Genomic DNA, 25,327 nt, shown 5'->3' with positions numbered 1-25,327 from the left:
CGAAAGTAACCTATTGTTTTTCACTATGGGGACATATCTTTATAAGTACAATTTGACTGTATTATTTGTGTCCCCTTCAAAAATTGCTCATGAGAGATTTTATATTTATTGTCCCCCCCTACTGTTAAATGAAATTTACACCCATGCGAATCTGTAAAGGGACTACATTTTTATGTATACACTCATAATAACAACAAAACACTGTGCAAAACAAAGAAAACAGATGGGGGCGCTCTCTGCCACCTCTGTCATCTCTCTTTATGGACAGAAAAATTAAACAACCTGAGTGAATACTTGCCTCTCAGACATAATATAAATAGATAGTGAAATGTCTACTTTTACTAATTCACATCGAAAACAAATATTCTCTGAATATGTAATCTGTATGAAAGTTAAAAGAGGTACAGTTTCTCCAGTATAACTTTATTAACGGTTTGGTTTCCTGATGATTTACGTCATTTAAAACATTTACAAGAATAGTGTGTCTTCATGCTCCATGTTGAATATGTTTTTTTACTAATAATAAACATACTTGTTTATGCATATGTATGTTTTCATTTGTCCATGCCCATGTTGATTAGAGTATTAAAAATGATAAAAAAAAAGGTTTATTAAGTTGGGATAAATTGTGAGTTAACAATCATGTGCTTAATCATGATTCAATATTTTAAAAGAATTTACAGCCCTAATATTAATACTATATGAGGTTGAATTACCAGTGTGACAATAAAACAGGTAGTAGTAATTTCTACCTTTTACTTACATACATGTCAGAGCGCAAACCTTGCTCTAGATAAGGGTGTCTGCCAAATTCTGGAAATGTAAATGTAAATGTTAACTTTTATCTTTTGTTTAACTTGAGCAAAGTACTTTAACTGTTTCCATTTAAAACATGAGTATCTGTACTTCTACTTAAGTGAAATGTGTTTGTACTTTTGCATTATACCTGGCGAGATCCATGTCTACAAAGAAAAGATACAAAAAATATTCCAGATGTAATTTTGTAATTTTTTTAATGAGTATTTTCTTGAGTGTTTGTTTGTTTGTTTGATGTGTTTTATAGACCATTTTACCACGACAGAAATTTAATTTAATGTATTTTCATTGATTACTGCAAAATGTGTGTGTGTGTGTGTGTGTGTGTGTGTGTGTGTGTGTGTGTGTGTGTGTGTGTGTGTGTGTGTGTGTGTGTGTGTGTGTGTGTGTTTAGGAGGGCTAAAACACCAGTAGTGTGCATAATGGAGCTCTCATGCAACTGTAAATAGTTAAAGAGGAAGGATGGGGTAAAGTATGGAGCTGCGTTCTCATGCATTAATCTCCTGACTAATGACAGAATGCATTGCAAGGGGTAGGGGAGGGGTTAATGGAGGAGGGTGGGGGAGGGGTTAATGGAGGAGGGTGGGGACCACACACATCATCACAGACATAATATAAATAGATAGTGAAAAACCGGAAAATCGTAAAGGAGAATGTCCACCGTCAGTTTAATTCACCAGTTTAAAACACCATTTTAAAACACCAGTTTAAAACACCATCAGCACTTGGGACATGCAGCAGGACAATGATCTGAAACACACCAGCATATCCACTTCTGAGTGGCTCAAAAATCAAAATATTTTTTTTAGGAGTGGCCTCGTCAAATTCTGGATTAAATCCAATTCAGTTGCTGTGTCATGACCTTAAACAGGCCGTTTGTGCTCAATAACCCTTCAGTGTAACTGAATTTAAACAATTCTGTAAAAAAAGAAGGCCAAAATTCCTCCACAGTGATCAGAATCAGGTTTATTGGCCAAGTGTGTTGACACACACAAGGAATTTGGTTCCAGCTGTTAGTGACTCAAAAGTACAGACATAAATAAAACCTATACATGACAAAACAGACAAGACAAGACAAAAACAGACTATACAAGACAATACAAGACAATACAGACAATGTGAGATAGTATAGACAGTGTGGGTATTAGGTAGGGATACAGATCAGTAATGTACATAAAGTGTGAGAGTGCATGGTAGTGCAAATGACAGTATTGTGTGTCAGGTATGATTAGAGAGTTAACTATAAAACTTTGTACAGTATATAGCAGCCATAGTGTGTGCAACATATACAGATGATGTGATGACTGACAGTTCTGTGCAGTACTTATAGATATGAGCAGGGAATATAATTATGGTCAGTTGTTAGTGAGGCTGATTGCTTGGGGAAAGAAACTGTTCCTGTGTCTGGCAGTTTTGGTGAACAAAGTTCTGTAGCGCCTGCCAGAAGGGAGGAGCTGGAAGATGTTGTGACCAGGGTGTGAAGGGTCATTAATGATTTTTTCTGCCTGGTTTCTGGTTCTTGTTCTTGTCCTGGAGAGTGGGCAGAGGAACACCAATGATTTTTTCTGCTGTTTTAACAGTTTTCTGCAGTCTGTTTCTGTCCTGTTTTGTTGCTGCTCCAAACCAGATGGTGATTTATGAGCACAGGACAGATTCAATGACTGCAGTGTAGAACTGCATCAACAGCTCCTGTGGCAGACTGTACTTCCTTAACTGGCGTAGAAAGTACATCCTCTGCTGGGCCTTTTTCAGAATCGAGTTTATGTTGCATTCCCATTTCAGGTCTTGGGAAATGGTAGTGCCCAGAAACTTGAAGTTCTCCACAGATGAAACAGGGATGTTGGATATTTTGAGGGGAAGTGGTGTTGAAGGGTGTTTCCTAAAGTCCACTATCATCTCCACAGTTTTGAGTGTGTTTAGCTCAAGGTTGTTCTGACTGCACCATAACACCAACTGCTTCACCTCCTGCTCATATGCAGACTCGTCACCATCTTGGATGAGTCAGATGAGCGTGGAGTAGCATCTTTTGGCTATTCTGATCTCTTTTGTCAGTTGATTCCTGGCCTGCTTGTACAGTGCTTTGTCCTCCCCTCTGTAGGCATCTTCCTTGGCATGTCGAAGTTTTTTCAGTTTGGCTGTGAACCATGGCTTGTTGTTACTGAACTTGCAGAAGGTTTTGGTTGGCACACACATGTCTTCACAAAAACTGATGTAGGATGTTACAGTGTCAGTCAGCTCATCCAGGCTGTCAGTCCCAGCCTCAAAGACACTCCAATCAGTGCAGTCAAAGCAGACTTGTAGTTCCTGCTTTGCCTCACTGGTCCATCTCTTCACTTTTTTGACTACAGGCTTAACAGATTTTAGTTTCTGCCTGTATGTTGGAATAAGATGAACCAAGCAGTGATCAGAGTTCCCTAAAGCTGCCCGGGGTACAGAGCGATATGCGTCCTTAAGAACGGTGTAGCAATGATCCAGTGTGTTTTTCTCTCTTGTCGGATAGTTAATATGTTGCCTGTATTTTGGAAGTTCAAGTGTTTGTTTTGCTCTGTTAAAGTCTCCAAGGATAATAAAAAGAGAATCCGGATGTTTTTGCTCCAAGCCGGATATTTGGTTTGCCAGGTTTTGCAGTGCATCACTCACGTTGGCCTGCGGTGGGATGTAAACTCCGGTCAGAATGAATGAGGAAAATTCCCGCGGTGAGTAAAACGGTTTACAGTTTATTACCAGTGATTCCAAGTTTGGGCTGCAGTATTTATCCAGCACTGTGACATCTGTACACCAACGTTCGTTAATGTAAAAGCAGATTCCGCCGCCTTTCGTTTTGCCTGATAGCTCCGTTACGCAATCCGCTCGGTGTAAGTGGAAGCCCGAGAGAAGTAATCCGCTGTCTGGGATTGAGTGACTGAGCCAAGTTTCAGTAAAACAGAGTGCAGCGGAGCATGCAAAATCTTTGCTTGTTCCGTTGAAAAGAGTTAGTTCGTCTATTTTGTTCGGCAGTGAGAGGAGGTTCGCCAGGTGAATCGACGGGAGCACAGTTCTAAATCCCCTCTGTCGTAGCTTCACTAGCGCGCTGGCGCGCTTCCCCCGCCGGCGTCTCCTCCATGTGCCATAGAGAGTAGCTGCTGCTCCAACTAAGATCTCCAAAAAACTTTCCGGGTTTGTAAAAACTGGTGAAAAAGTGTCTGGAGTGAACTGCCCGATGTTAAGCAGTTCTTCTTTAGTGTAAGTTATTAGGGTAGGGTAACTAAACACACAGACAATAAACAAAAAGAAAGAAAGTACTAGAGAGAGTCGTGCCGAGGCTGCCATCTGCGGCGCCATCTGTGAAAGAGTTATTGTATAAGTGTAAAAGAGTTATTGTATAAGTGTGACAAATATGCAAAAAATAAAAAAAAATAGGAAGAAAGCAAATACTTTTTCACAGCTATGTAAGCTGTCGTGCACAGGCTCACCCTAAATGGATAGCCTAAATTTAGTTTTTGATAAATCTTCTTATCTCACTTATCAACATAGTATTTCAGATTGCAGACCTTCCTCTTAAAGAATTTTATTCTTTATATACTTTATTTTCAGGGTAACACTTTATAATAACAGTACATAAATAAGCATAAATATACTGATTGCATGTGTTTCTTCATTATGAACTAATGATGAGTTAAGGCATATAGTAATCAAGAACTACACCTTGAGTCAAATGGATACATGTGTGAACAACATAGGTGGCAAAAGTACACACAGATACTCATGTTTTAAAATACTCTAGTAAAAGTTGAAGTACTGACTATACTTTTTTACTCAAGTTAAAGTAAAAAGTTTGGGTTATGACATGTACCTAAGTAAAAAGAAGTCATTACTACTACCTGTTTTAGTGTCATGCTGGTAACTGGACTTCACTTCATATTAATAATCATATCAATCAATTAAAACGACGGGTTGATCTTTGAAACATTCCCCGTGGATCCCGAAAATAATAATTATTATAATATAATATTATTTATTACACAGCTCTTCTTAATGCTGTAGATTAGAACGTTCCATTCACTTGAATGGGCTTTCAAATGTTCGGCGGTCAATTATTTTTGTTTAACAGACCGTTATATAATAATAATAATAATTGACCGCTGTCTGTCTGTCAATACTATGAATGGTAACAAATAAATAACAATAATTTATAATAACAAATAAAAAACTTTTGTAATTGATTTATTCTTTGAATTGCAATCCATTAATTTTAGTAAGGTTAGTACACACTCATAGCCATAAATGCAATGGTTCTAATAATTGACAATCTTTTCTTTCGGTGTTTCGGTTTTCAGTCTTGGTGTCCTCATTTTTGGTTTTTGGTTTCGGCCAAGAATTTTCATTTCGGTGCATCCCTAAAATATTATCGTTGGTGTGGCCCTCTGACACAATTCAGGTTTCTTATGTGGCCCCTTGTAAAAATGTATTGCCCACCCCTGCTTTAGGTTAAGCTAAATGTAATTTGCTCTATAAGTAAGAATATGAATTACAATTGCACTATTTAAAATACATTAAAAAAACATTGGTTTGTGCCCAATTTTCCTCCTTATGAAACGCACAAAGGCACCATAATAAATACCTGCTTTCACCTGATTATTCATACCTTCCTCATCAAATCTACCCACTGTGAGTGGTTACAGTGGCCTGGGCCCCAAAGCACTTCTCCATTGTCCTCCATTGTCCAACACTACACTACAAACTACAAATCTGGTTTAGCCTACAGATGATGTTTTTTTGTGCTTTACTGTGGCTATTCTGTGGACTGGTTTATTGTGTCAGATCAAGTCTCCTGTCTTTATATCATAATGAGCACTCTATATGTAAGCACAGCAGCTTTGCTCTTTAACTTCTTGACAAACCAACAGAAAGAAAGGAAAGGTTTATCTTAACTTCAGAAAGATGATAATCTAATTGCATGTATGCTTGCTTAAGTATAAATATTGCATCAGTTCTTTATTTGTGAACAGCCGTATTTCTTAATGGTGCACTTTAACAGGCAGCTATTTTATCCTTCCATTAAAACCAGAAGTCGTTTACCTGAATTAATGAAGCTCCATGCTGGAAAAAGCAAAGTATCCACTCACACTTAAAATATATTACTATCATAAATTTCAGTAGGGCCATATCATTGTACGCAGGTCCTTCCATTCCAACCTCAACAAAATTGGTAATTTTGGAGCTCTCACACTGGTCATTGTTATGGTGGAATGTGCATGGGCATTTTAGTTTAGAGAAATTACATTTTAATTCTACAGCATACAAAGAGCTCCTAGATAACTGTGTGCTTCGAGTTTGTAACACCCATATGTGGGGAAGGCCCACATGTGGGTGTCATAGATACTCACATTATTTGAGTTATAAATCCCACATTTTCTGCTTTTTAATGAATGAACTTAGAAAACAAGTTTGTCTAACCTTTCCAAGGGTCCATGTTGTTGTTTCTTACTGCTTTGCTCTAGGCTGAAACTTAATACCACAGCATGCTCTGTTTAAACATTATCACCCCAGCAACTCCAAAACATAGAAGTCTGTGTTAAAAAAAATCCAACATGTCATCAATCATTCCTGACAAAAGAACAATTGTTTAGGCTGCAGTAGTTAAAAAATAAACTACTAATCTGGGATAAACCCAACTATAGAAAAGAACACTCTTACTATTCTTCCCTTTACAAAAGTGTATACTGCTATAAACATTAATCCACTGTGCTTTATATAATTATGCACATTGTGCAATAAGGTGTGAATGAATAAAGAAATATACAGAAAGGGATATAAATCCCTAAATACAGTAGCTGGCAACAATACCTCCCATCAGCTGCTCATTTGCACACATTAATGTTAGTGAGGGTTTGCAAGAAGTTGATCAGATTTTAGCAAACAAAATTCACAACTTTTGAACTTTTGAACTTATTCGTATTTTGTATGGTGTTTAGATTCTTTGGACCTTTGAAATTAGTTAAAAGGCCTAAAAGAGAAAATTATCTAGAGAGTTCCATTGCATAATGATTTCTCTGAATCAAATAACCAAACTCTAATGAACAATGTGTGTAAAATGTTTTTTCCTGTTTTTGCTTCCTCAGTGTACGTAGAAAAGCATGCAAATGTTCATTTACAGAAGCATCCACTAAACTTTCATTACTACAAACCAGTGACGTAGCTGTTTGTCTGTACCTACTGTAAATTAGTAATGATCTACAAAATATTCCACATGTTTAACAGCATTTTCTATCAGTAGCAAGTAATGACACCTGTGGCTGGTCTAACTGAGCCACATTAATGGGCAATGACAGCATGGTCCAACTGGTTCTAACAAAGGACATAAGATGAGGCAGGGCTGTTTCCCAACACCTAGGTAATAAAAACCTTTATGAATGAATGAGTTATATGACCCATTATTGGGCTTAACCTAACCTGTTATTTAATGTTTTGTCCAAAAAACGCAATTAGTAATAACAATTACTTATTTGTGTTTATAATTAAAGTCAGGAATCCTAAGGGCCATATTAGCAATTCATTGTGAAAAATTGCTTTAATACACCTACACTTTTGTCTACTGGGCTATCAGATCTCTAAAAGATCTCAAGGCATTGGTGGACTGTCTTGCTTTCCCCTATTCTTACTCTTCATTTTACAAAAATATGTTACCCTATTCTCCAGTGGCCACAGCCCTGACACTAAATCTCTATCATGCATATGCTAAGATGACAATGTGTATGCCTGAGGCTGAGTAGTGGTTGAGAAAGCACACATTTTATAAAGCTGTGGCTGCAAGAGACTTCCACTACTACATCTGCTATGGAATGCTGAGGTGTAATCAGAGAACACTGGGTCCCAGTGTGCTGGCTCAGATACGAACACTGACTTTAATAGACCCTGGCTCAGAAAATGAGGGAGATCCATCATAGCTTCATTGAACACAGTTCTCTGTGTGTGTGTGTGTGTGTGTGTGTGTGTGTGTGTGTGTGTGTGTGTGTGTGTGTGTGTGTGTGTGTGTGTGTGTGTGTGTGTGTGTGAAATGGTTATTATATTCCAATAGCACATATGCTGAGGTCAATCTCAGAGTTATTTTATAGCATTGTTGGAGGTGTCATTACTAAAAACTTGAATGCAGAAATTATCTTTGTTTGCTTTTGTTAGATTCTCAAGTTTGATTTTTACCAAAGAGATATTAATCCGTTTGCCCCAATCAGTTGGAGCATATGGGGCAATAGAGGAAGAAAGTGGTAATTTTATTTATATCGCTGCATAAATAATGCACGCATTTACAGAGCTGAGAAATTCCAGCCAGATAAATCCTAAAATGTGAGTGATCCACGGAAGAGACACCTGTCTCTCGTTAATTCCCGGGAGTGGCAGGGGGGGCGTGGCAGGTGGATTCCTGACATTACTCCTCCCTCCAGGGGTGTCACTTGACGCCCCAAACCACCCACACCAGGCGGGCCAGGGCACTCTGAGGAAGGCCCCACCAACCGTCCAGGGTCAAAGAAAGGTCTGGCACGCACCGCCAAGAAACGGTCGGGAAGGACCCAAGGCGGAGTGATGTCCCCTGCGGAGATCTGAGGCGGCGCGATGCCCTCTGTGAAGATCTGTAACAGAGCGACGTCTACCATGGAGGTCCGGAATGGAACGACAGCCTTGGCGAAGACCAAAGGCTGAGCGATGTCCTCGGCTGTGCAACGCCCACACTGGAGTCCAGAGGCCATGCGATGCCCACGGCGGAGTCCAGAGGCCAAGCGACTGCCACGGAGGGATTAAAAGACCGTGCGACACCCACAGCGGAGTCCAGAGGCTTTGCAATGCCCACGGCAAAGTTCAGAGGCCGTGCGACACCCAGCATGAAGTATGAAGTCACCTTGAGAGGAACTCGGAGGCGTGACGTCGCCTTGAGAGGAACTCGGAGGCGTGACGTCGCCTTGAGAGGAACTCGGAGGCGTGACGTCGCCTTGAGAGGAACTCGGAGGCGTGACGTCGCCTTGAGAGGAACTCGGAGGCGTGACGATGCCTTGAGAGAACCTCAGAGGCGTGACGTCGCCCTTAGAGGAACTCGGAGGCATGACGTAGCCCTTAGAGGAACTCGGAGGCATGACGTCACCTTGAGAGGGACTTAGGGGCATGACGTCGCCTTGTGAGAGACTCGGGGGCGTGACGTCACCTTTAGAGCGGTCTTGGTGTACATCGTCGCCCTCAGAGACACATTTGGAGGCGAGACGTCGCCGTCAGAGGCACTTGGGGACGTGACTCCGCCTTCAGGGAAACTTGGAGGCGTGACTTCACCTTCAGATGGACTAGGAGGCGGGACGTCACCTTGTGGGGAACTTAGAGGCGAGACGTTGCCTAGTGGGGAACTTGGGGGCGAGACGGGCAATCCGGGTGGGGCATTGACGTCCTTTTTGTGTCGCGCTCTGGCGGTGGTACGCATTCCTTTTTGCTGCCAGGTGGCAGTACGACGTCCCCTTCGCAGTCAGGCGGTACGACATCCCTCTCGCGGCCAGGCAGAGGTGTAACCTCCTCTTTGCGGCCAGGCGGCTGCCTTGTGAGAAACTTGGAGTTGAGACATTGCCTAGTGGGGAACTTGGAGGTGAGATCCGGAGAGGTCATCCGGAGGGGTTTGGCGACGACGTCCTGTTCGTGTCGCACTTCAGCAGCGGTACGCATCCCTTTTCGTGGCTTGGCTGCGGTACAAAGTCCCTCTTGCGGCCAGGCAGCGGTACGACGTCCCTTTCGCAGCCAGGTGGTGGTGTAACGTCCTCTTCGTCTGTTCCACTCTGGTATGGAGCGGCACACTTTGAGGAACTCTGGAACGGAGCATCGCGCTCGGATGATCTCTGGAACGGAGCGGCGCGCTCGGAGGATCAGAAGGTGCAGACGTGGAGATCTTGTCATCCCAAACATCCCCAGGAGTTGTCTGATGAAATCGGTGTATGAACCAAAATCACCTCCATAGCCTGCTGGCTTTAGCAAGAGCATCTACAGACAGGAGGGAAATGCAAAAGGCGATCCTGGCCCGCTCGGTGGGGAATGGAGATAACTGCACATCCACGTACCTGCTGACGCTCCGTAGGAACCCCCCCCACTCAGTTATCTCACCGGAGAAGCGAGCCGGGAATTCCCCTGAGCTCTCGGAGGGGTAGGGCACAGCCACGCTTGCATGCTCCGGCGCCGGCAAGCATGATCCGTGAGGAGCGGCAGCTAGCTCCCAAGTAAAACCCGAAGTGGAGCTTGGCTGCTGAACCGTTTGCCTGGAGATTCCTCTCTCGGTATCGGTCAGACCTTTTGTCAGGTTGCGGACCACAAACCGGAAGCGGAAGTAGCTCTATCATGTTTTTTTTAAGTAAACAGAGCCCAACAAAGAGTCAGGGAGAGTCACAAACTGTAACGCGGGTTAAGTCCATAAACTACACAAACAAACAAAAAGAAATAAAGGAAGAGAAAGGAAAAGAAGAATGGAGAGAAAGAAAGGAAAGGAATGGCAAGCTTAAACTTCAAAATTAATCACACCCTAACTGAGAAATTGTCACAGAAGATTCAAATTCACCTTAAATTAAGAGTCTCAAACTTAAATATGCATCTAAATTGGTTGGTAAAACAATTACTTACATTGGCTTGTTGCACAAGAGTCCGGATGCGACAAAGAGATCTTTGAAGAGTCAGTTAGGATGAAGTCAGATGTTCTTCCAGGTTCTCCTGAAGATCAGAGCAGTTGTTGTTCTTGAAAGTGAAGCTTTCCAGAAGATCTTGAAGGAATAGAGAGTCGTTTCCAAGCTGTTCCGAACGTCTGACCCTCTGGGCCTTTGGGCCCCCGGGCCCTCGGGCCTTTTTCTCGAGCGAGTTGACTTGACCTGGCTGACTGACTTGAGTAAAAAGCTCGCTGGAAGATCTCAAAAGGATTTGAGATCTCGTCCCAAAGATTCACTGCTGGGCTGTTCTAAGCGTTCGACTCTCCGCGCCTTCGGGCCCTCGGGGCTTCTGGCCCCGGGCGTCCGAGCCTTTCCGGTTGAGCCGAGTGAGCGAGCTTGCTTTACTTTACTGACTGTTAGTTGGGTTCTAGATGTTTTAAAGGTCCTGAACCCCACCCATCTTTGGGGGAATGGCCAATGCTATGGGCTGAAATTTTGGAGGGAGAATCTCCCTTCGTTCATGCGTTTGTGAGCATGGTTTCCGGGTTATACTTGCTTTGGAGAACTTAAAGTTTTATCCAAACTGTATCAAGACAGTATGGTACATTTCATGATCAAATAAAATGCACCATTGTTTGCAAAATAAGGAACAGATAATTTTGGTGATCGTTTTGATATTAGACATGGAAAGCATGGACAGCATTAAACAGAGGAACATTACATACCAGTTAATATTTAACATACTATTAACATACCAGTATTTAAGGTATAACTTTGTTAATACAATGTTATATTCAGGTATATAAAATGCACCCTTGTTAGGAAAATAAAGAGAAGATAATTTTATGTCGACTTTGAGTCAAGCCTTAACAGAAAAGACAGCATTAAAACAGATGTACAATGTACCGGGAGCAGTATTTAAGGTATAACTTATGTTAATACAACATTAGATTCTGGTGTATACAATGCACCCTTGTTAGGAAAGAAAAAAAAATAGAAGATCAATTTAAATCAACTTTGAAATCAAAAAGAAGAGACACATTAAAACAGAGGTATATTACTAAACCTTCTAAAGTGTAACTATTATTGACGTAGAGTTAAACACTTGCTTTATTTATAGTAGAAGATACAAACAAGATGTATGTTTGTGTTATGTGAAGTGGGACATTCTATTTATTATTTAATTAATAAAAGGAATGCTCCTTTTGGTGTGTGTATGTCTGTATATGTGTGTGTATCACAAACAGACGTACTGGGGCCGAGTTCCGAGAGTGAATTGTTTTATGGTTTGAGGGGCCCTGTGAATTCAACCAGAGAGGCCGGAGGTTATCTGGCTTTCGGGGTGGTGTATGTATGTATGTATGTGTGTGTGTGTGTGTGTGTGTGTGTGTGTGTGTGTGTGTGTGTGTGTGAGTGATTGTGTTTGTGTGATTGTGTGTGTGTGTGTGTGTGTGTGTGTGTAAGGTATAGAGACTGGCTTGTGTTATAAGTCTTCGGGGGGTATGACACTGTGGTATACAAGCTCTCAATGAAAGTGTAAGCCGTGGTGCTCATCCTTTGATTGAAAAGCAGATGTCAAGGGTTAAAAGGAAATTCATGAGACATGAAGTCTGAATGACACGTGCCAGATGCTACAACTTGTTTGTGTATATTCAAAGAAGAGCTTGAATAATTGAATAATTTCCCTAAATTCCCTAAATTTGGCAGATTTACATCAAACAGCAGAGATGCACAGATAAGCACAAGACTTACCTCTCAAATTTCTCTCTAGGAGTGTATCATGTTAAATAGTCCCATGGGCACTAGTTTCACATAGTAAATAATTCCATAACTCAACATTAGGTATCTTATATATTATTTTGTACTTTAGTTTATCATAAATGGTGTTACACAATAAATTAAAGAATATGTTTACCTGCATGTTTTCCCTCACCACATGCATAAACCTCTTTCTTGGTCTTCCTCTTTTCCGCCTTCCTGGTGGCTCAATCCTCAGTATTCTCCTAAAGATATACCCCATGTTCCTCCTCTGCACATGTCCACATCTGCCCCACGCAGACTCTTCACTGGTGTCCCACAAGGCTAGGTACTTAGTCCTCTCTTTTTCTCCCTCTATACTCACTCTCTTGGTGAAGTCATATCCTTACATGGGTTTTCTTACCACTGCTATGCTGATGACACTCAACTCATCTTCTCCTTCCCTCCCTCAGATACCACAGTTTCTGCTCAGATCTCAGCATGCCTGGTGGACATGCTGTGCATATACTTACATATTTATCTGCACTTGTCAATTTGCACAATTGCTCCTATTTGCACTTATGGTAGATGCTAAACTGCATTTCGTTGCTGTGTACCTGCACTCAAAAAAATTATCTATCACTTTTGTAAGTTTTATTAAACTCTACCTTGTTAACAGTACACAAAGAATGCAAGTAACTACATTACGGTAGGTTTACTGTGTTATTTGAACTGAAATCTAGTTCAGTTCTAGTTCTAATTGTCAGCTTTACTTAACAAATGTTTGATTGTTTAACTTAACATTGTTGAGCATGAGGCTTTAATATATATGTTGAGTACATTGTTGAGCATTGCTCATACTAACAATGTTGAGCATGAGGCTTTAATGTACAGTGTAGGGTTTTAATGTTTTATTATCTTTACCATTTCTTTAATAGTTACAGTGAGGAAAATAAGTATTTGAACACCCTGCTATTTTGCAAGTTCTCCCACTTAGAAATCATGTAGGGGTCTGAAATTGTCATCGTAGGTGCATGTCCACTGTGAGAGCCATAATCTAAAAAAAGAAATCCAGAAATAACAATGTATGATTTTGTAACTATTTGTTTGTATGATTGTTAGTGTTAAGATGGTTTTTACACTGTTTCACACACATTCCTTTGTCTGCTCAGTGTCTATAGAATATTTACGATGTTAGTCTGTAAGGTAAACAGGGAGTCTTATCTGGACTCACACATCTCCAGCTAGTATATCCTCTTGTCTAAACAGGAAACAACTAGGTCAGGTTTCTTTTCTCTGTATGTGTATATATACATTCTGCTGCCTGCAATAAACTGAAGAGGAAGCATTTGCTGTGTGCGGTGTGATTCTTCCCTGATCAGAAAGGCCTACGGGCATCGCAGATCGTATGGAAAACCTCTCCAAGAATTAAGTTTCGTTTGGGCATGATAAAAATCTAACAATGATACAGCTGCAAATAAGTATTTGAACACCTTTCTATCAGCTAGAATTCTGAATTTTTAGAACACCATCTTAACGGTACTCTTGTGTCTCTTGTAATCTGTAGATTGCTGTCGAGTTTACTTTAATCACCACTATCCCACTAATTTAGACATTTATTTCCAAACTGGATTGTTACACAAGCAAGTTGACCAGCATTTATCAAAGAAAATTCAATTCAATTTAATTCATTATTATTTGTATAGCGCTTTTAACAATGAACATTGTCTTGAAGCAGCTTTACACAGATAATGTGGTGAATAAAAGTGAATATGTTCTTGATAAGTAAGTTTGTCCCTGATGAGCAAGCAGGTGGCGACTGTGGCAAGGATAAACTCCCAGAGATGACATAAGGAAGAAACCTTGAGATGAACCAGACTCAGGAGGGAACCCATCCTCATCTGGGTTGCACCGAATGTCCATTTATAGCAGATATACAATGTTAAATGTTACAGGGTACAGTGATGGTGATCAGAAGCGAAATGTAGTCCTGAGTCAATGTAGCAGTCTGTTGACATTAACTACAGTCCAATCCATCCTCAAAGCTCCCGTTCTTACTCTGGAATTTCATGAAACAACCTAAGGCGTTGAATAGAAACCGTCTCAAGCTGCACAGAATGACCTCCAATTGAAGAGAACACCATCCAGGGGTAGGCCTGGATGAAGTGGGAAGATCCACGGAGGGGAGAGGAGCAGTGGTCACTGGAACCTCAGGAGCATGTTTAACTTGACCGAGAGAGAGAGAGAGAGAGAGAGAGAGAAAGAGAGAGAGAGAGAGAGAGAGAGAGAGAGAGAGAGAGAGAGAGAGAGAGAGAGAGAGAGAAGAGGGGTGACAGGAAGAGAAAGATTGCATTATTATGTGTCTTTATTGTTGTATGAAAGTTCTGTCACTGTGCAGTTTGGACTCCGGCAAGACTCGCTATAGCAGCATAGCTAAAAGGTAGAAACAGAAGTTAACACCGACATTAGGGATCTCTAGGACAAGAGATGACCCACCACACCACCGTCAACAAATCTGAGTGAACGATGTGAAAGTGAGGGGACGACAGCATACAAATATTCCAGTTCACCTCTTCTTCTTCTTTCGGCTGCTCCCATTAGGGGTCGCCACAGCGGATCATCCGTCTCCATACCACCCTGTCCTCTACATCTGCCTCTTTCACACCAAATACCTGCATGTCTTCCCTCACCACATCCATGAACCTCCTCCTTCTCCTTCCTCTTTTCCTCCTACCTGGTGGCTCCATCCTCAGCATTCTTCTACCAATATAATTCATGTCCCTCCTCTGCACATGTCCAAACCATCTCAATCTCGCCTCCCTCACCTTGTCACCAAAACATCCTACATGCGCTGTCCATCTAATAAACTCATTTCTAATCTTGTCCATCCTCGTCACTCCCAACGAACCTTAACATCTTCAGCTCTGCCACCTCCAGCTCCACCTCCTGTCTTTTACTCAATGCCACTGTCTCTAATCCATACAACATTGCAGGTCTCACCACAGTCCCATAAACATTCCCTTTCACTCTTGCAGATACCCTAATATCACAAATCACTCCTGTCACTCTTCTCCACCCACTCCACCCTGCATGCACTCTTTTCTTTACTTCTCTAACACACTCTCCATTACTTTGCATTGTTGGCCCCAGGTACCTGAACTCCTCCACCTTTTCCAGCTCTTCTCCCTGCAACCGCATCACTCCACTGCCCTCCCTCTCATTCACACACATGTATTCTGTCTTACTCCTACTGACTTTCATTCCCCTTCTCTCCAGTGCATATCTCCACCTCTCCAGGCTTTTCTCAACCTGCTCCCTACTCTCACCACAAATCACAATATCATCCGCAAACATCATAGTCCAGGGAGACTCCTGTCTGACCTCGTCCGTCAACCTGTCCATCACCACTGCAAACAGGAAAGGGCTCAGGGCCGATCCTTGATGCAGTCCAACCTTCACCCTGAACCAGTCTGTCGTACCTACTGCACACTTCACTGCCGTCACACTGTCCTCATACATGTCCTGCACCACCCTCACATACTTCTCTGACACACCTGACTTCCTCATACAATACCACAACTCCTCTCTTGGCACTCTGTCGTACGCTTTCTCTAAATCCACAAATACACTGCAAATGCAATTCCTTCTGTCCTTCTCTATACTTCTCCATCAACATCCTCAAAGCAAATAAGGCATCTGTGGTGCTCTTCCTCGGCATGAAGCCATACTGTTGCTCACAGATGGTCACCTCTTCTCTCAGCCTGGCTTTCACTACTCTTTCCCATAACTTCATGGTGTGACTGATCAACTTAATTCCCCTGTAGTTACTGCAAGACTGCACATCTCCTTTATCCTTAAAGATCGGTATCAGCACACTTCTTCTACATTCCTCAGGCATCTTCTCACCTTCCAAAATCCTGTTAAACAATCTGGTCAAAAACTCCACTGCCATCTCTCCTAAACATCTCCACGCTTCTACCGGTATGTCATCTGGTCCAACCGACTTTCCACTCTTCATCCTCTTAATCGCTGCTCTCACTTCCACCTTACTAATCCTATCTACATCCTGCTTTACCAACTCCACATCGTCCAACCTTCTCTCTCTCTGATTTTCCTCATTCATCAGCTGCTCAAAATACTCCCTCCACCTTCTTAACACACTCTCCTCACTAGTCAACACATTTCCCTCTCAATCCTTTACTGCTCTAACTTGCAGTACATCCTTCCCAGCTCGGTCCCTCTGCCTGGCCAATCGGTATAAATCCTTTTCTCCTTCCTTAGTGTCCAACCTCTCATACAGCTCCTCATATGCCTTTTCCTTGGCTTTCGCCACATCCCTTTTTACCTGCTTCCGCATCTCCTTGTACTCCTGCCTACTTTTCTCATCACTCTGTCTATCCCACTTCTGTTTTGCCAACCTCTTTCTCCTTATGTTCTCCTGCACTTCCTCATTCCACCACCACGTCTCCTTGTCTTGCTTTCTATTTCCAGATGTCACACCAAGTACTTTTCTAGCTGCCTCCCTCATCACTCCTGCAGTTGTTGCCCAATCATCCAACACCTCTTCAACACCACTGAGCCCCTGTCTGACCTCTTCCCTGAACCTCACACTACACTCTTCCTCCTTAAGTTTCCACCATCTTATTCTTCTTTCAGTCTTCACTCTCATCCTCTTCTTCTTCACCTCCAAAACCATCCTACAGACCACCATCCGATGCTGTCTAGCTACACTGTCCCCTGCCAACACCTTACAGTCTCCAATCTCCTTCAGGTTGCATCTCCTGCATAGCACATAGTCCACCTGTGTGCACCTTCCTCCACTCTTATACGTCACCCTATGATCCTCCTTCTTCTTAAAATAAGTGTTCACCACTGCCATTTCCATCCTTCTAGCAAAATCTACCACCATCTGCACTTTCACATTCCTCTCCTTAAAACCATACCTACCCATCACCTCCTCATCTCCTCTGTTCCCTTCACCTACATGCCCATTAAAGTCTGCCCCAATCACCAATCGTTCTTTCCTAGATACACAATCCACCACTTCATCTAATTTACTCCAGAATTTTTCCTTCTCCACCATCTCACAGCCAACTTGTGGAGCATAGGCACTGATGACATTTATCATCATCCCTTCAACTTCCAGCTTCACGATCATCACCCTATCAGAAACTCTCTTCACCTTCACTACACTCTTCCTGTACTCTTCCTTCAGAATCACCCCTACACCATTTCTCTTTCCATCCACACCATGATAAAACCCACCTCCAATGTTCCTGGCCTTACTCCCTTTCCATTTGGTCTCCTGAACACACAGCATATCTACCTTTCTCCTCTCCATCATATCAGCTACCTCTCTCCCTTTACCCGTTATAGTACCAACATTTAAAGTACCAACCCTAACCTCTACTCTCCTACACTTCTCCTTTCCCTGCCGTCTCTGTAGACGTCTTCCCCCTCTCCTTCTCCTCCTTCGGCCAACAGTAGCCCAATTTCCACCGGTACCCTGTCGGCTAACGATACCTGTGGCGGTCGTTGTTAACCCGGGCCTCGACCGATCCGGTATGAAATTCTCATTTGTGATCCGCATATTTGATTTGGCACGTTTTTACGCTGGATGCCCTTCCTAACGCAACCCTCCCTATTTACCCGGGCTTGGGACCGGCACTAAGAGTGCACTGGCTTGTGTATCCATAATGGCTGGGTTAAATATTCCAGTTCACCAAACACTTTATATTCATGATCCCTCCAGATCTGCGCCTTTACCTAAGAAAAAATCTACTGATAAAAGGCTTGACTAAATAAATAAGTTTTCAACCTCTACACTGAGAATGAGTCCTGAACACTGATTGGAAGGTTGTTCCATAACTGTGGGGCTTTATAAGAGAAAGATCTGCCCCCTGCTGTACTCTTCATTATTTGAGGTACCAACAAATAGCCTGCACCTTTTGATCTAAGTAGACGTGGAGTATCATACTGGTACAGAAGTTCACTCAGATACTGCAGTGCGAGACTCTTAAGTGCTTTATACTTCAGTAGCAGTATTTTATAATCAATGCGAGATTTGATTGGGAGCCAGTGTAGACTAATTAAAACAGCGGTGATGTGGTCATATTTTCTAGATCTAGTGAGGACTCTTGTTGCTGCATTCTTAACTAACTGAAGCTTATTTATGCACTTATTTGAACACCCAGACAGTAAAGCGTTACAGTAGTCTATTCTAGATGTAACAAAAGCATTAACTAGTTTTTCTACATCCTGTAACGACATCATATTTTAAATTTTAGCAATATTTCTAAGGTGAAAGAAGGCGATCCTGGTAATATTATTCACATGAGCTTCAAAGGAAAGACTCGGGTCAATAATAAAACCAAGGTCTTTGACTGCTGTACAAGCTGAAACAGGAACACCATCCAGAGATGCTACGTAATCGGAAAGTTTGCTTCTACCTGCATGTGGTCCTAGTAAAAGTACTTCCGTCTTAACTGAGTTGAGCAGAAGAATGTTAACAAGGATCCACTGTCTAATGTCCTTTACACACTCCTCAACATTGTTAAGCTGATCTTTTTCATCTGGCTTTGCTGAGATATACAGCTGTGTATCATCAGCATAGCAATGGAAGCGAATACCATGGTTATGTATAATTTCACCCAGAGGGAGCATATATAAAGAGAAAAACAAATCCTTGTGGAAAACACCAAACTTCACCTCAGAGAGTGTGGAGAGCTCACCATTTATATCCACAAACTGATAGCGAGAGAGAGCTGTTCCCTTTATTCCAACAACGTTCTCAAGTCTAGCAAGCAGTATAGTATGATCAATGGTGTCAAAAGCTGCACTAAGGTCGAGCAAAACAAGTAAAGAGACAAAAACCTGATCAGAGGCCAATAGCAGGTCATTTAACACCTTAACTAGCGCCGTCTCTGTGCTATGATGAGGCCTAAATCCTGATTGATACATTAAAAAATTTTTATTCCTAAGTAGATGTGAGCATAACTGCTGTGCTATAACCTTTTCTAAAATTTGCGATATAAAGGTTTACTTAGGTTTGATATTGGCCTGTAGTTGGACAGCTGACATAGGTCAAAGTTAGGTTTCTAAATAGGGGGTTCATAACTGCCAGTTTTAAAGATTTAGGTACATAGCCAGTGCTAATGGAAGAGTTTATTATTTTTTAAAACAGGTTCAATTACCTCTGGAATTATCTGTTTGAGGAAACTTATTTCCTGTTCATTTTGCTACCGTGCTGAATAAAAATCTAGGATTATGCTTGTTATTTTCTATGAGGGTGGAGAAATATGCTAATCTAGCAGCACAAAGAGATTTTCTATAATTTAGGAGGCTCTTCTTCCATGCTATTTGAAATAATGTTAATTTTGTTTGACGCCATTTACGTTCTTATTTCCGAGTGGTCTGTTTTAAGGTGCGCGTATGATCATAATACCACTGTGCTAATTTTTTCTCCCTGATCATTTTGGTCTTAAGGGGAGCTACATCATCTAGAGCAGGGGTCTCCAAACTACGGCCCCCTCATCCGGCCCGTGGAGACCTTTTTGTCTACGAAAAAAAATTATGGAAATTTACGTGTATCCTGCCAAGATCAGTCGCCGCTTACGTGGACGTTATGTTTTTACCTAATTAAAACAGAGGCGCACAGTAGTGCATTACCGTAATTTCCCGACTATTTAGCGCACCCAAATATAAGCCGCACCCACTGAAGTTTAAAAAGATTTTAATTTTGAACATAAATACGCCGCACCTGTCTATAAGCCGCAGGTGCCTACAGTGAAACTAATAAACTTTACACAGGCTAATGAAAAGACAGTGCCTGTTACATGGGTTGTATCTAAACAGTAGCCTACCAAGAAAGTCATTGTTCACTGTCTTCCTCCTTCCTTTCTCAACAATTTAGCTCGGGAGTTTTTCTTTTGGCATCGGCGTACGTTTAAAAATCACCATCGGTGAATCTTTTCTCCCGATGCCGTGCAGCTCAGAACACAGGTGAAGTGGGTTGTTTTCATCATGACAAATGATTCACATTTCCTGTTGACAGTCCAAATGAGCGGCAGGTCAAACGTCAGAGGAACCTCGTCCATATTTATGATGTGGTGCGGCCCGATTCAGTGGGAGCGCATCTGATTTAATATAAAGAATTTTATTGGTTCACCTGAACCCGTTCGGCAATTTCATTGGTCTAATCATTATTTCACAAGAATGAAATATGTGAAGAACAATTTGAGAACAAACTTGTCCGATGATCTCAGGTCACTGTTGATGTTAGGGACATCAAATCTAAAGCCAGAAATGTCTGCTATTCTGGCATCCAGGAAACAATTTTAACATTCCCTTTAATACAGGTGTTCATGTGTAGTGAATCAATGTGTTATTAAATAATAACTGAATAAAATAATATTACATAAATAATAATAAAAAAAAAACATCCATGTTTTAATTATTTTTTATTTGGACCTCGAGTGTGTAGTTGGCCCCTGAACTGCTGTTTGATAGTTAATGCGGCCCTCGGGCTCAAAAGTTTGGAGACCTCTGGTGTAAAGAACTTAAAATGTTTTACATTTGTGTTTAGTCTTTAGTGTGATGCTTAGATTATTATAAATAGTTGCGACTCCGCCTCCTCTGCCATTTAGATGGGGTTGGTGTATGTAACTATACCCAGGAGGACTCGCTTCATTTAATGCTACATAATGCGTTTAATCCACGTTTCTGTCAAACACATTATTTTAAACTCCTGGTCGATAATAATTTATTTTATAGTAAGCGCTTTTGACGTAAGATATCTAATATTCAACAATCCTATCTTTAGATCAGAGGTGCTGGCTGTGCGTTCAGTCCTATTTAATTTAATGTTAATCAGGTTACTTAAACAGACTTTCTGAGAATTCCTACATTTTGGTTTCGCTCAGGGGACAGACATAGTCTTAATTTAGCGGATCCTGAGTGACGACTCTGTGCAGATAGCAGACTGTCGGTTTAGCCTGTCTGTCTGCTCCATGGACTTGGCTCTGGACAGTCACTTGTTAACTAGTGCTGTGACCTATACTACAAGAAATGAGAGCAGTAAAAAACTATCTTAGAGAACCTGTGCTTTCCTAAAAACCTAAGCTGACCTGCTATGTCCGGCCCCCTGGCTCCCAGTATACACATGACCTGTGCTGCTGGTGCCCCTAAAGGTCTAGCTAATTTTACATGCCTCAGAATAGAGTCTCCTATAACCAGAGTTCTTTCAGGTTTCTCAGCAGGTGCTTCACTGAGGAGAGCAAACCCGTTGGACCCGAGGATTGGTGATCCCGTAGGCGAGCCTTAGTGTTAGCTTTGGCTTTGTGAGTATGCTGCAGAGCCGTCACTAACTCGTCCCGCTGCGAGGGCTCTAATGCCGGTGTCGGGTGAATGCTAACTTCACCTAGTGCAGGGGTGTCAAACTCAGAATTTCAGTCAGTCGAGACCGCTGAAAAACTCTGCGTACTCAGCACTGAATTTACCCGGTGATTTACCGATTTTGAAGCCCAGAAATGCAGATTTGAACTGCTCAGTAATCTGTTTGTGGTTGACGTGGAAAGCGCACCAACCAACCTCCAAATGGAGCTGATTGAACTCCAGTGTAGTGACACGCTCGAGTCAAAGTACGACTCTGTGTGTGCTTCACAGTTTCCATGTTTCCTCTCCGACACACTGTTCCAACTCCGTGCCCAAACTGCTGAAATGCTCTCTATGTTTGGCAGTACATATCTTTGTGAGCAACTGTTCTTTTTAATGAAAATGAACAAATCATCAATCAGGGGTCACTGATGAACATTTTTGTCCTGTCTATACTAGGCTACCAGAACACCTTTTCATAAATTAACTAATGCATTTTAAAAAAATAACTTTATTTTCCAGAAAACACACTTTCAGATACCTCCCAGTTATTGGTGTTAATCTGGTACCTGGTGCTAATTTCCTTGATTATCTGTCAACCCCTGTTTAACTGGCAGCCTAACTTCCAGTTTCACTGACTCTGCTAGATGGTGGGCCATTCTAAAGTGACTGAAAGCCTCCGGCAGCAGGTTGTCCAGATGAAGGCCAAAGGGATGACCCTATCAGCCATAGCAAGACAAGTTGGTCGTTCCAAATCTGTGATTTTTAAAATATTGACTCTTTACAGCATCACAAACTCATTCAAGTCCACCAAGAAGGCTGGTCGTCCACGGAAGACAAATACAAGAGAGGAGAGAATACTGCGGAGGATCTTAATAAGCAATCTTTCCACACTGCAGCTGGAATTGCTCACCAGTTCAGCGCTGAACAGAATAAGGATCTGTCTCGTTATACAGTATCTCGACTTTTAAAAGCCAAACCTCTCATTAGCAGAAAGAATCAAAAGGCTAGACTAAGCTTTGCTGAGGAGCATGTTGTGTGGACAGAGGAGAACTGGTCAAAGGTTCACTTCAGTGATAAAAGCAAGTTAAATTTATTTGGGTCCGATTGGAAACATTATGTTTGGCGACAAACTGGAGAAAGACTGAACCCAAAGTGTGTAAAGAAGTCAGTGAAAAGTGGAGGAGAAAGTGTCATGGTTTGGGGCATGTATTCTGCAGCAGGAGTTGGGCCTCTTATACAGCTACATGGCAGAGTAAATGCACATGTTTATCAGAACCTTCTTCAACAACATATGGGTCCTTTTATGCGTTCATCACCCAATCAGCCTGCAGTGTTCATGCAGGACAATGCTCCATGTCACACAGCAAAACAGGTAAAGCAGTTCCTTGAAACTGAAAACATTGAAATAATGACATGGCCTGCCCAGAGTCCTGATCTCAACCCAATAGAGAACCTCTGGAAAATCCTTGGTGACAAAGTTATGGCCAAGAAACCCACTACAGTCACCGAACTGTGGGGGAGACTGGAAGAAGAGTGGACCAAAATCACACCAGAGCAGTGTGAGAGACTAGTGCTGTCCTGTGGCCGCAGATGTGCTGAAGTCATTCAGAGCAGAGGCCTGTACACTTCCTACTAATTGCTGACTGTTGAAACCTTCAGAAAATTTTGTTGTAATCTTTTTACATGGTACAGTCATTGTTGTTCTCTAATTTTTATCAGTGTGTTTTCTGCAAAATAATGTTTTTTTTTAAATGCCTTAGTTATTTTGTGGAAAAGGTGTTTAGCATGGTATAGCATGGTATAGACAGGACAAAAACTGTTGAGCAGTGAAGATGACATTATTTCAGAATTGTTCAATTGTTTATAAATTGTTCTCTAAATTTTGTTTGCCAGTGTGTGTATGTATATGTATATATATATATATATATATATATATATATATATATATATATATATATATATATATATATACAGTGAGGATAATAAGTATTTGAACACCCTGCTATTTTGCAAGTTCTCCCACTTAGAAATCATGGAGGGGTCTGAAATTGTCATCGTAGGTGCATGTCCACTGTGAGAGACATAATCTAAAAAAAAAATTCCAGAAATCACAATATATGATTTTTAAACTATTTATTTGTATGATACAGCTTTAAATAAGTATTTGAACACCTGTCTATCAGCTAGAATTCTGACCCTCAAAGACCTGTTAGTCTGCCTTTAAAATGTCCATCTCCACTACATTTATTATCCTAAATTAGATGCACCTGTTTGAGGTCGTTAGCTGCGTAAAGACACCAAGATCTCACCTCGTGGGGTCTCAATGATCCTAAGGAAGGTGAGAAATCAGCCCAGAACTACACGGGAGGAGCTGGTCAATGACCTGAAAAGAGCTGGGACCACCGTTTCCAAGGTTACTGTTGGTAATACACTAAGACGTCATGGTTTGAAATCATGCATGGCACGGAAGGTTCCCCTGCTTAAACCAGCACATGTCTTGAGTTTGCCAGTGACCATTTGGAGGATCCAAAGGAGTCATGGGAGAAAGTCATGTGGTCAGATAAGACCAAAATAGAACTTTTGGGTCATAATTCCACTAAACGTGTTTGGAGGAAGAAGAATGATGAGTACCATCCAAAGAACACCATCCCTACTGTGAAGCATGGGGGTGGTAGCATCATGCTTTGGGGGTGTTTTCCTGCACATGGGACAGGGCGACTGCACTGTATTAAGGAGAGGATGACCGGGGCCATGTATTGCGAGATTTTGGGGAACAACCTCCTTCCCTTAGTTAGAGCATTAAAGATGGGTCGAGGCCGGGTCTTCCAACATGACAATGACCCGAAGCACACAGCCAGGATAACCAAGGAGTGGCTCTGTAAGAAGCATATCAATGTTCTGGCGTGGCCTAGCCAGTCTCCAGACCTAAACCCAATAGAGAATATTTGGAAGGAGCTAAAACTTGATGTTTCTAGGCGACAGGCCAGAAACCTGAATGATCTAGAGAAGATCTGTGTGGAGGAGTGGGCCAAAATCCCTCCTGCAGTGTGTGCATACCTGGTGAAAAACTACAGGAAACGTTTGACCTCTGTAATTGCAAACAAAGGCTACTGTACCAAATATTAACATTGACTTTCTCAGGTGTTCAAATACTTATTTGCAACTGTATCATACAAATAAATAGTTAAAAAAAATCATACATTGTGATTTTCTGGATTTTTTTTTTTAGATTATGTCTCTCACAGTGGACATGTACCTACGATGACAATTTCAGACCCCTCCATGATTTCTAAGTGGGAGAACTTGCAAAATAGCAGGGTGTTCAAATACTTATTTTCCTCACTGTATATATATACACATACATATACCCACTGTGTGTGTGTATATGTATGTGTATATATATACACATACATATACCCACTGTGTGTGTGTATATGTATGTGTATATATATACACATACATATACACACACACAGTGGGTATTCAGACCCCCTTAAATTTTTCACTCTTTGTTATATTGCAGCCATTTGCCAAAATCATTTAGGTTCATTCTTCTTCCTCATGAATGTACACATAGCACCCCATACTGACAGAAAAACACAGAATTGTTGACATTGTTGCAGATTTATTAAAAAAGAAAAACTGAAATATCACATGGTCCTAAGTATTCAGACCCTTTGCTCAGTATTTAGTAGAAGCCCCCTTTTAATCTAATACAGCCAGGAGTCTTTTTGGGAATGCAAGTCTTTCACACCTGGATT

At 41.6% G+C, this 25,327-nt stretch overlaps 2 protein-coding genes across 2 annotated transcripts in view; one reads left to right on the top strand and one right to left on the bottom strand.

The window, feature by feature from the left end:
- etaa1b (ETAA1 activator of ATR kinase b) overlaps nt 1-18,339 on the top strand; it is a 40,855-nt gene extending 22,516 nt beyond the window's left edge. Inside the window, exon 7 of the transcript XR_014533278.1 lies at nt 18,324-18,339. The gene's annotated coding sequence lies outside the window, so the exon portion shown is untranslated. The remainder of the gene's footprint in view (nt 1-18,323) is intronic.
- LOC310725234 (craniofacial development protein 2-like) overlaps nt 15,941-25,327 on the bottom strand; it is a 121,603-nt gene continuing 112,216 nt past the window's right edge. Inside the window, exon 2 of the mRNA XM_083540038.1 lies at nt 15,941-17,804. Within this exon, the coding sequence (XP_083396164.1) occupies nt 16,381-17,781 (1,401 nt within the window). The 5' untranslated portion in view covers nt 17,782-17,804 and the 3' untranslated portion in view covers nt 15,941-16,380. The remainder of the gene's footprint in view (nt 17,805-25,327) is intronic.

Source organism: Silurus aristotelis, assembly GCF_946808225.1.
Source record: "Silurus aristotelis genome assembly, chromosome: 4".
Classification (NCBI taxonomy): domain Eukaryota; kingdom Metazoa; phylum Chordata; class Actinopteri; order Siluriformes; family Siluridae; genus Silurus; species Silurus aristotelis.
Note: the sequence above shows the minus strand (reverse complement) of the source record. Positions and strands in the feature narration are given on the sequence as shown.